The 12,559-nt window shown below is 33.9% G+C and overlaps 1 protein-coding gene across 1 annotated transcript; it reads left to right on the top strand.

Moving 5' to 3' along the window:
• The first annotated feature begins 8,436 nt into the window (after positions 1-8,436).
• LOC120082691 (Adenine nucleotide alpha hydrolases-like superfamily protein) lies at positions 8,437-12,354 on the top strand. Its single transcript, XM_039037966.2, has 4 exons — positions 8,437-9,128; positions 9,225-9,346; positions 11,464-11,640; positions 12,007-12,354. Exons 1-4 carry the CDS (start codon positions 8,907-8,909, stop codon positions 12,107-12,109), a joined length of 624 nt encoding a protein of 207 aa, XP_038893894.1. The 5' UTR covers positions 8,437-8,906; the 3' UTR covers positions 12,110-12,354.
• The last annotated feature ends 205 nt before the right edge of the window (positions 12,355-12,559 follow it).

Genomic DNA, 12,559 nt, shown 5'->3' with positions numbered 1-12,559 from the left:
GTCTGTTAGTAGGTGAAGACCCCGAGACAGAAGCTAGTGGGTTTGTTTGAGCCTTTGAACGTACCATAATGGAAGTGGGAGAGTGTTTCCATGGATTTCATTGTGGGTTTACCAAGAATAGCAAATGTTTATACAATAATTTGGGTGTTAGTAGACAGGCTCACTAAGGTGACACATTTCATTTCAGGGAAGCCCACGTATCCGGTGAGTAAGTGGGCACAACTATATATGAAAGAGGTGGTGAGGTGGCATGGGGTGCTAGTGTCGATTGTGTCTGATAGAGACCCTCGTTTTACCTCAAACTTTTGGAATAGCCTCTAGGTAGCGTTAGGGACTCAGTTGAATTTTTGTACAAACTTTCACCCTCAAAATTTCGGGAAAACGGAGCGATCTTGGAATACATGTTGCGAGTCTGTGCATTGGAGTTTTCAGGGAGTTGGGATACTCACCTGCATTTGGTAGAGTTTGTAATAATAACAGTTTTCAAGATATTTGTAAACCTCGAGCCTTGTTTTCCTTACTTCAGTATGTATAATCAATAATGTTAAGTATGATTAACTTATGATAGCAATATGCTTGTAGGGAAAAGTTTGAAAAGTAAGGGTAGAAGAAGGAAAAGACTCAAAGAGTTGAATCCTAAAGGTCTTTGGGTATTAAGTGCAAATGTGTTTGGTTAGAAGAGGGAAATCTGATTAAGTGTGGTAGCCTTAATAGACTTGATGACTAAGGAGGCATGCAGTAGCCATATGCTTCTAACGAGGTTGGTTGGGTGCAAGACTTATGTTGAGGTGAGGATGAAGGCAAAGAAACATGCATTGGTAAGGAAGCATTGATGCATAGATGAGGTGCGTAGTGCATGGGTGTGTGAGCATGGTTTGTGTGTTGGCCAAGCGAGGTGTTGAAGTTACAAAGATACGGATGCACGCAACATTGGGCAAGGATGCCTTAGGCGCTGGTGCAGCTTGTGTGTGCGATAGCCGAGCGTGATGCTTGCAAGCAAGTGACGCCACGTGACACTAGCCTAGGCATTGGCATGAAGAGGCACTGAAGCATGCGTTGGTCAAACATGGGCATGTGGTTGAGTGAACCGTGCACTGGGCCTGCTGTCGAGGTTAAGGAAATTAAACTCACTTAGTAGGCTAGCTGGCACCTTAATCTTGAGTTGAGGCAATGCATTTTCTACTATAAAAAAAAGAAAGCTGATGAGGCTCTCGGTTTAGTCATTTTACTTGGGTCAAAGAAGAAATTCCAAAGCTCATTTGAAGGTTGATGAGTGTTAATGAAGCTCTTGGGCTGCTGGAAGGAATCTCCCAAGAATTCGAGTTGAAATCTGAAGATTTACCCATATAGTCCAAGCTCTCGGATAACTTGAGCTAGAGGTGAAGATTGAAGATTTTCGGGCAGACCAAGAAGAATCTGAAGCCCAAATTTTAAGGTAAGCAAATTAAGACATTTATAAACAAGTTTGGAAAGGGATTTTTTCGAAATAAATTCTGGAAATAGAGTTATATGAGTTCAAAGTTGAATGTGGAAATTTTGGTTGATTAAGCAAGTAGCTGCTTCAGTTGAGTAAGCAGGCAGCTCGATCAGCCAAGAGAAGGTGTTGTGGATGCACACGCCCGCGAGGCGCTATACCAAGCATACGCGCAAGGCGTTGTGGTGTGTGAAGAGACACGCGCAGCTACGTTGATAAGCGGGCATTCACGCTTGAGCAAGGTGCGCAATGCATGGGCTTGTGAGCGAGATCTAGCACAAAGAGTGAGCGCTTGCTACCATATCACCTTGCCATTTGACGTAAGGTATATCCTAAGTATGCCATGCGTTAGTGGTCATGCATTGAGGGAAAAATTGACACTCACGACTAAATGTTAAGCTTGTTATTATAAGTAAAGTTCATTAGGAATCCATTAGTATTGACCACAAACATTTATAATTTCTACAGAGTTAACGCCAATAGGGAAGGCCTATCAACCCTAGGAAAGATGCCCAAGACTGTGAGTGACAAAGATTAAGTGTTTTACAAATGCTTTAATGAACGCATGTTTTTATTATAGCTATTGATACATGCTTTGAATGTTAGCATTGCAAAAGAATTTTCCAAGAAAACTAGTTTTCTTTAATGCATGCTTAGTTTAAAGAAGAATTAATGGAAGCATGATTTAAATGTTTTCCTTTAGTATGTTTATGAAGCATGTGTTGATTGATGCCTTATGTCTTATGGCATCTAAGCCTATGGTTCTAGTTTACAAAGTATGTTTTATTCTAAGCATAAGTTTTATGATGCTATAATGATGAACCTGATACTGAAGGACTTTGAGAAGGTATCTGAGATTGTTGCTTTAACAAGGAACCCGATATTGAAGGACCTTGAGAAGGTATCCGGGCCCTCCTAGTACCTAAGATATGACGATACTTAGTTATTACCACGTGCACATAGGTAGAGTTGATGTTGGTTGTGTTGAGATCACTCCACACCAACTAAGGATTGACATTGAGGGATTGAGCAAAAATGGTTCTCTCTCAACTAAGGTTTAAGTAATGATGTTTTATGAAGTTACAAAATTTAAATGTTTTATACACTGGCTACATAAGTTTTAGTAGTTTAAATGTTAATAAGTTTTAAAGTATGTGTTTGCTTGGTAGTTTTCAGTATATATGTTTTCTTTTCAAATGGTCACTCACTGGGCTAGTAGCTCATTCTTTCCAATGTTTTCTTTTTCCTATGTAGCGGTCAATTCCTCAGAAGATAACTACGCTACTGCTCTATCACTCAAAGTACAAGTTAGAAATTAAAGGAAAACTAGGTGTTTATCTTGGCTATATCTGTAATGATGTTATGTTCATGTTTAGGGACTTGCAAGGAGTTTTTGGGACCCACTAGGTTTTGGTATCTGTAATTATGTTATGTGTGCAGTGTGTGCTAAACCCTGGTTGCTCAGGTTATTATATAAAGTGACGATAAAAGTTGTAAGTAGTGTTATCTTGTATCCAAGGTCGTTTAAGCAGGTTAAGGAAGTCTAGACGGGTTGTAAGTGCCATAAAAGGGTTGATAATTGTTGCCATCACATTCTCTCCTCAATTAAGAGGGTAATCTGGGAGGGGTATGACATTACTATTGGCATGTTGTCATTTGAGGCCCTGTATGGCAAGGGTTGTAGGTCTCTCGTTTGTTGGGGTGAGGTTTGTGAGCGAAAGTTGATGGGAACTGAGCTGGTACAAATGACAAATGAAGCCATGCAGAAGATTAGGGTCCCAATGCTAATAACGCAGAGCAGACATTAGAGTTATGCCGATGTTAGGCGTAGTGATCTTAAGTTCGAGGAGGGGGATAAAATTTTCCTGAAGGCAGCACCTATGAAAGGTGTTATGAAGTTTGGAAGGAAGGGAAAGCTAAGTCTGCATTTTATTGGGCCATTCGAGATCTTAGAGCGAATTGATCATGTGGCTTATCAGTTGGCCTTGTCACCATCTCTCACTGTGGAACATAACGTTTTTCATGTCTCCATGCTGAGGAAGTATGTGACAGATCCGTCCCACGTGGTGGACTTTGAGCTTTTGCAGCTGAAGAAGAACCTAAGTTACGAGGAGAAATCTATCCAAATCCTAGCTAGAGAAGTGAAGGCTTTGCATAACCATGAAGTGGCATTGGTGAAAGTTTTATGGCAGGATCATCAGTTTGAGGAAGCAACTTGGGAATAGGAGAATGAGATGAAGACTTAGTGCCCAGAGCTCTTCCAGGATTAGAACTTTCGAGGACGAAAGTTTCTTAAGGGGGAAAGAATGTGACGTCAAAGAGTTTCAAGGTAATTTTAATTTGTTAATTTGGAATGTTATTGTTGGATATTAAAGAAAAAAATGGAATTGGATTTTTAGGATTTAAAAAAATATATATTTGGAGATTTGGACTTAAGGCAGTTTTAATTTGTTCTATTATGGGGGTTATTCGGGAGCTTTAGAGAATATACATACATATACATACATATATACATATACATACATATATATATACATACATATATATATACATTCATATATATATATACATACATATATACATACATACATATATACATACATACATATATACATACATACATTTGTTTAAGAAAAAAAAGGAGTTAGGGTTTGTTTAGGAGAGTATTTGTTTATAAATTAGGGTTAAAGTGACCTCGTTTTATGTGCAAAGAAAAAATAAAAGATTTTTTTTCCTTCTTCTCTCTTCTTCCCTTCGTGACCGCCAATAGACCCCCCTATTTTTTCTCTTCTCCTCGCGTGAGTGTCGATTGGGCTTCTCCTCCCAGTCGTCAGTCGTCGTCGCTGCTCTTGCATCGTTGGAGAGCCACGCTCGACGCCAAACATTTGATTGGTTCTGTGTTCGACAGCTTTAGTCGATGGCTCTAACTGTGCAAGCCACGCCTCTCTCTGACGCCGTCTCCAATTGCTCTTCCAGCCAACCGCGTCGCACGAGTCTGCCAGCAACACGTTCCTTTAGTCGCGCGACTTCTGCGGCCGCCATTCACCATTGCAGTTCGTTAGCCCTGCAGGTCCATGCGTGGATCGTTGTGAAGACGTCACTGATTTAAGTTATACCCATGATGTGTCGATGTTCATATCGGAGTTTCGAGGTGTTTTTCGACATTGTTCAGTAGCTTCGACAGTGAAATCAGGCGTTTTCGACGCACTTTAGGGTTAGGGTTAGAAAAGACGGGCGTCAAGAGAGCCGTCGGGAGTTCCACCCGACGCCCCTTTTAATTTGTTGGGAGTTCCCGGGGAACTCCCGACGCCTTTTTATGTCGTCGAGAGAGACTATTTCTCCTGACGACCAAACTCTCGACGCTCGATTTAGGCGTCGGGAGAACTCATTTTTCTTGTAGTGCATGTTGTAAGTCTTTGGGTTCACACCTTAGGTCTATGTTACGGTGCTCCCTTCGGATCACCACTTATGCTTATGACTGTATACCTCCAAGATCACTAACTTTGAAAGCGTGCCTTTAGGTTCGCCCTTTATGCTTATGCCTATGTCTATCCCTACAATATGTAATGTGCACTTGGATCCCGATAGGAAGGTTAACCGTTCACCTAATGGGCCCAATAGTGGGTCGTTGAGTATATTTTATACTCATTCTTTTCTTTCCATGTTTTTTAGGTAAGGGTAAGGACTAGACTGCGGATGATGGGAAGAATCCGTGACTCGGTTATTGGGACATGACGTCGTTTCCGCATTAGTTCATCTATTTAATTTGACATGGTTTGGTTTAGGAGTCTAGTTTCTTCAAAATTCTTGGTTTTCATTTGTTCATTTGTTAAATTATTTATTTGATTGATTTAATCTAAATAAGAGATGGGGGTACCCCGAACAGTATTTTGTGATTTTATTAGAGCTTTTTTTTAGTTGAAATAAAAGTTTTTTTCCTCTTCAAGAACCATATCGTCAAAGAAAAGTTTTTGTGTCATAAGAGTATAGTATAAAGTCGGGTCGTTACAACATGTAAATCACTACCAAGCTAAGTTCCCTTTGATATATTAGATATCTTATTTGTTGATCACATGCTTGAATTTGATCAATATTATTGGCTAAATTGTGATTAGACATTAATCAAAATATAACTTTTCATTAGTTCATTAGTTAAGGAGGGTGAGGTCAATCATCCAACCATAAACTAAAGGTAGTGCAAATGACTCCGTTTGGTGACCATTTGGTTTTTTGTTTTTGTTTTTTAAAATTAAGCTTATTTCATCCACATTTATCTACAATGATTTGTATCTTTCTTAAATATAATGGTTGAATTTTTAATCAAAATCCAAAAACAAAAACAACTTTTTAATAGCTAGTTCTTTTAGTTCTCAAAATTTGGTTAGATTTTTTAAATCACTAGTGAAAAGTAGATAACAAATGAAGAAATTTGGATGTAGAAGTAGTGTCCATAAATTTAATTTAAAAAAAAAAAAACAAATTGGTTACCAGATGGGACCTAAATTATGTATATTCAAATTTAACTTAGACATAACTATGTTAATGAAGGCTAAATTATAAGGTTAATGTTTCAACTTTGAGTTTTGCAACCAATGGATTCATAAGAAGTGTTTAATAAGCCTTTTGAAATTTTAATTTTGAATATATCTATTAAGCTTTTGAACTTTAAAATTGTTTAAGATATCTTAAACTTTCTATTTTTCATTGAAGTAGTATAAACATACTCTATATCTTTTTAATTAACGAATCTAATACTATAAAACCGAATATGTCCAATAAAAACTTGCACTTTTATTTTTGTATAAAATATGTTGGGAATGCGACCAGAGTCCCATATTGATCAGATAAGAGGATAACTATGTCTATTGGTATGAAGCATTCTGGGGTAAAACCAAAAACAAAGTCATGAGAGTTGATATCATGCCAAGGAGATCTTTGGATAGTCGTTGTGTCTAACCGGTGTTATCACAATCATGCCTCTGACTAGAATCCTCGGGTGAAGAATAATGATATAGTATAGTGAAGCCTCAAAAGTATTCATGGTTTGATCCGTGGTTGTGCTCTTTCATGGTGGTGTGCTTCAATGAAGAGGAATTAGCCTAGACAAAAATTAAATGGATGAAGATTGACCAGTTGAAGGGAGACTCAGTGGTCCTTTTCGAGAGGAAGATTATTAAGAATTTGGTATGAGGTCTTTTGATTTGAGACCAAAATCAAATTCACGAGGGGTTATGTTCAAATGAACAATATCATATCATTGTAGAGATATTTGGAGTGTCATTTTCACTAATAAAATATTACATGTAGTGTCAAACTTTTTGATCTAAAGTTTAAATAGTACATGTTTTAAAAATTAGATGATGATGTAACATATGTATTTAAACTTTGTTAATTCATTTGGTAGAAAAGGCATTTTCTATCTTTTCACCAAATACGCCTTTTCCCCTTTATTCTAATACGATAGAAGTTGTGTAAGGACATACCATATAAATGGAGAAATAAAATATTATATTATTTTTAAAGCAAAGTATCAAATTCCATACAAGAATCAGAGCTAACTATGAAACAAATCAACTTAAAATAATATTTTAATGAACTTCAATTGATATAGTATTGAATTATCGACTTTGAGTTCAGAGGTTCGATTCTTCCACCCTATACATTAATTATGATATTTTTTATAAAAAAAACTTAAAATAATTTTTTAATAAATTTATTTTGTTTTAAACTTCATGGCAATAATATAAAAAGAAAACATGGAACAAACAAAAGCAAACAAACTGTGAACTAAAAAAACAAACAAACAAACTAGGTGAGCGCACGACCCATACACTCCATTTTAAAAAAAAAATTAAAAAATTAATATAATAAGGATGTGGCAGGAAGTATGTATTATTTATGCAAGATGATAAATTATTTTTTCGGAATGATATTGGCCGTACACGTGGCAGCTATCAAATTTGAGTGATGAGATCATCCCCTAAAATTTCATTAATATTAAATAATAAAGACATGAACGTCTTTCATTAAAAGAAAATAATAATAGAGGCATAAATAAAAAGTAATTTTTTTAAGTAATTTTCAAATTGGATTATATTATGCTAGAGTATTTTAGTACCAAACATTTCAAAGTCAATTTGAGAAGGGAATTCCATATTTAGCTCGTTCATAAAATTTATTCATCCTTTTTTTTCCCCTTATAATAGATAGGATGGGAAATCGACCTTTGATTTTAAAATTAATAATATGAACACTACGTCAGTTGAGTTATGCTCATTTTGATACATTTTTATTGTTCTATCGATACATTTTTTTTTTGTTAAAAGCACGATACGGTATAATTTTATGCGTCAGATTGAAAATAAAAGTACGTTGTGTATCATTCATAAGCTACAACTATAACTTTTTTTTACATCTCATTCAATTATTTAATCATGTGGTACATTTTTCTTAATTTTTTTAAAATCAAATTTTTATGTGTATAATAGGAAAAAAAATTATACTACATCCCACCATTTATTATATGTCACATCAATCTATTTTTAAAAATAAAGTAAGTTTTATAATTATTAATATAGATTACGAGTATTTATGAAGATAAATTTATAAGAATATAGAAAATATGATAATCTCATAGTACAAAAATTGATTAACAAATATAAATGCTTGGAAATGTATTAGGTGATAGCAAATACTCATATTTATGAAAGAGCAATGATTACGTACAATCTTATTAACCACATACAAATAGAATTAGAAAAAATTTATTTTTCAGAAAATAAAAATACCATGTGACATTATTTTATTAGACAACAACCAAAGTTTTTTTTTTTTTTTTTTTTTTTTTTAGCAAAAGTGTGCGCAAAATGTAGTCTTGAAAAATGGATACATCAAAGCAAAAGAAGTAGGATAAGAAAAAGCTCCAAAAGAAAATAAAAGGTTGCAATAATTTACTTAAGAAGATTAATGCTTGTCACCATCTCAATCTCTTCTCAAATATAAAGTCAGCTTCTGTGGCTTTAAGAGAGAACGTATCAATTCCAAATTATCCATTAACGCTTAAAACAAGCTTTTCCAGTTTCTTCAATGGCAGACGCCAGAGATTTGATCACAAAATTCCGCCATTAATCTTTCGAGCGAAGGAGAACAGAGGATTATCATTACATTACAGAGCAACCTGAGGCCCACGAACACAGCAGAGAGAAGAGAAATTCATATTTTAGAGACAGCAAAATCCCAGTCAAAATAGTACAGAATTTCCCCAACTGTTTCCCTTGCGATCTTTCAATTAATTGCATTGTATAATCGTCTCTCTCTTTCTGTCAATTCTTCCATGGCGAGAATTGATTTACAGAGATAGATAGGGCTTCATAATCGACGAATCGCGAGTTTCTTTTCTCAATTTTCATCTCAAAGAAAAGCGAAAAGAGTGATGGATTTGAGGAAAATCGCGGTGATTGTTGAGGATGTTGAAGTAGCGAGAACGGCGTTGAAATGGACGCTCAATAACCTAATGCGCTATGGCGATTTGATTACTCTTCTTCATGTATTTCCTTCTACAAGATCCAAAAGTAGTTCCAAAGTTCGTCATCGCCGATTGAAGGGCTATCAATTAGCCCTAACTTTCAAAGACCTCTGCATCACTTTCCCCAATGTAAGAGTTTCGATTACAGATTTTATTGTTTCTTGATTCCTTCTGTTATACCAATGATTTGAGTAACGATAATCATTTTATAGGGTTATGTTACAGACAAAGGTAGAGATTATTGTGACGGAAGGCGATCAAGAAGGTAGAAAGATCGCGGCCATTGTTAAAGAAATTGGAGTTTCCGTGCTTGTAGTTGGCCTCCATAACTATAGCTTTCTGTACAAGTAAGTTTTTAGAATTAATCAATTATTACTACACTGTCTAATTAGCATTAACTTCACTGTGTTGATGGATTAATTTTTCATTGGGACTCTGGGAATCTTCATTAATTATGATCTTGATCTGCCATTAATGAAAGGGGTCCCGTCCTGTCTGTTTTCCAACTTCTTGTACCGAATGAATCAGTGCCAGAGAGATCTTCTTTCTTGATGTTTAAAAGTCAAGAACAGAGGATGTAGAAGTGAAACTTTCTGGGAAATTGCTCAAGAAATGGTCAACTTTGTTGGGATTAGAGAGTACCTGAATCGATTTAGACTTTTTTTTAATCTCTGTTTTATTATGTAATTACCATGATCATTGCCCAGATCCAGTCCTTGTAACTTGCCCTCAAACACAAGCTTTACAAACTCATCGACTCCAAACACGGTCATTTGTGATCTCCGACCTTCAAAATTCTCTCCAATAAATTCCAGTCATTTGATTTTTAGGTTTTTTATTCCAAGCTTGTTCATCAAATGCTCCCTTTATGATTTTGTACTTTCTTCAATGATAGAGGAGTGGGTTGTTTTTTCTTCCTTTATGGAAATTATGTGAATTTTTTCATACTACCTTCATTTATTTTTTGTTACTTCAATGTGCTATTAAAAATAGTGTAGAATTTACTAATATAAATGTGTGGTCTATTAATATTTTTAAATATAAATTTTTAGTGTAAGCAAAAAAAAATACAAAACTAGAAAATTTTCGGGTTCGTATAAAAAATGACGTGAAATTTAGGAATATTTGAAATGATTAATAAAGCAAAATTTATAGTGAAATAAGTAAGTAATAGGGAAAGAGAAAAAGGTTAGGGGATTTTTCATTTATATATTGAAGAGTTGATTGTCACAACTTTTGTGGCTTCTTGTGGTTTGATCTTTCATCACAAAAATGCCTCTTACCTGACAAATTTATTTTGAGCCAAAACCATAAATGGCAACGTTTTTGTGATTATTGGATAGACCCATTTAATCAGTCACTTTTTTCTTTTCATCCAATTAATATGTCATATTTTGATATGATCTCTAAATTTAGAGTCTTTGAATAAGAACTATCATAAAATTATAATAATCATTCTTACAATAAATATTATTTTGTAGTATCATATTAGCTACCGTCAACATTATTTAAAACTCTTATTTGTTATAGTATTTACTATTTGATACCGTTTTTATTATTTTACTTTCATCGTTTTATTTTTTATTTTTTATTACAATGTTTACTGTTTCTTTCTTAAATTAAAATAATTTATATCTCAAACATACTATTATATCCAAACATAAACTATTATAACCCAAAATAATATAGGACTATAATAACCAACTCTTTGTCCCAAACGTCCCCTTAATATGGTGGGAGGGAACTTTCCTTTCCTAAACTTAGGATTTTAAATCATGATTTATGGGTATATGTGAAGAATATGGTTCATGAAACTAATGCTAGGTATTGTCTTGGCTATAAAAATGATATGAGTTGGTAATTATTTGGTGAAATTTTACCTAATAACACATCTTCTAGCATGTCAATATTTGTGGTTTTTTCTTTCGTTTTTGGAGATGTGAACACTACTCTATATCAAATAGTAGTCAAATTACATGAGATTCATATGTCCAATGATTTTTGAATTTTCAATTTTAGTCACATTGTAATAAACTCCAAATTGAAGGTTGGAGTCCAATTAGACATAAAATTCAATTTTATATTTATTAGATCACTTATTTTCTTAAATTTTTAGACAGATTGAAACATATTGAATATAAAATTAAAAGTTGAGAGACATATTAGATATTATTTTTTAAATTTTATATATCTATTAGACGCAAAATTAAAATTTATAGATCTATTAAATACTTAAATAGCTAAATGGAAATATATACTCTGAAAGTTGTGAAATTGAGTAATTTATAATTTATCCAAAATTATTAGAAGTAGAGATCATAATAATCCTTTTTATTTTAGCATATCTAATTAGAAATGGGTTTTTTTTTTCTTTTTCTCTCTCTCTTTTTTCCTGAATCGGTAGAAAAGAAAATAATAATAATAATAATAATAATAATAATAAGCATTTGGCTTATGTTGATAGAATGGCTATGGGGGAAGATGATTTAGCAAGGATTTTCAATTGCAAAGTTCTGGCAATCAAACAAGCATCAACCTCAGCAGAAGAATCACATAAAACAAAAAATGTGGAAGTTATAGCTGCAGCTATGGACAGTTCAACCAACATGGACTTTTCCCAGATTGAGATTGCCAAATTACAGTAAGCTAATTAATCTAATCACTCTGGGTCCGTTTTGATAATGGTTTGTTTTTTTTTCCTTGTTTCTAAAAATTAAGTCTATAAACATTACTTTACCTCTAAATTTATTCCATTATTATTTATTTTTCACCAATTGTTTAAAAAATAAAATCAAATTCCAAGAACTAAAAAAATTAACGTTTGAAAAGTTGTTTTTGTTTTTAGAATTTAGTTAAGAATTCAACTAAATGTACTTAAAAAGATGCAAATCATGATAAAATATGTGAATGATTACCAAACGGGACCTCGACTAAAAAAAAATTTTATATTGGAAACAACTTTACTTCACAGTTACATTTGAATTTTGATTACATATACATTATGCAGAGCTCCTGAAATTCTTCCGCAGAAAATTCCATACAGAATCTGCCCCGACCCTTCTGCGATTATTTGGAGATCAAAGAAATCAAGAAGAAGGTGGACTTTGTGACGACGGGACCATCTTTATTTATCTCAAACTTTATTTCTACTAATGTTTGCCCCTGTTTTTTCTCTTTCCCACACCTTCTTTTTAGACATTGCCAATAATGGAGACTGTCTGGTTTTTGAGGTTGTCATTGTCGATGACAAACGTGCCCTGTACACCACACACCCAGAGTAGGAAAAAAAATGCATTAAAATTTGTAATCCATTTGATCTGATTTATACATATAGGTTTTGCAGGTCCCCCCACTACCCTGATCTTGTTTCTTTTCTCATTCGTATCAGTGTTCAATTTTAGTGTATTGTGTATAGTAATAACGTATGAGTATAGTAAGTTTTAATTTGGTAAATTATATATATGTGTGTTTATATATGGAAGCTTAAATTAGATAAATAAGTAGTCATGTATTAAATTAATTCAAAATAAATGAAAAGTCATTTTTATTTTAAAAAAATA

Source organism: Benincasa hispida, chromosome 8 (assembly GCF_027475165.1).
Source record: "Benincasa hispida cultivar pf3 chromosome 8, pf3_genome.v1.1, whole genome shotgun sequence".
In the NCBI taxonomy this organism is placed as follows: Eukaryota; Viridiplantae; Streptophyta; class Magnoliopsida; order Cucurbitales; family Cucurbitaceae; genus Benincasa; species Benincasa hispida.
The sequence above is the reverse complement of the archived record's forward strand: the minus strand, read 5'-3'. Positions and strand labels throughout refer to the sequence as shown.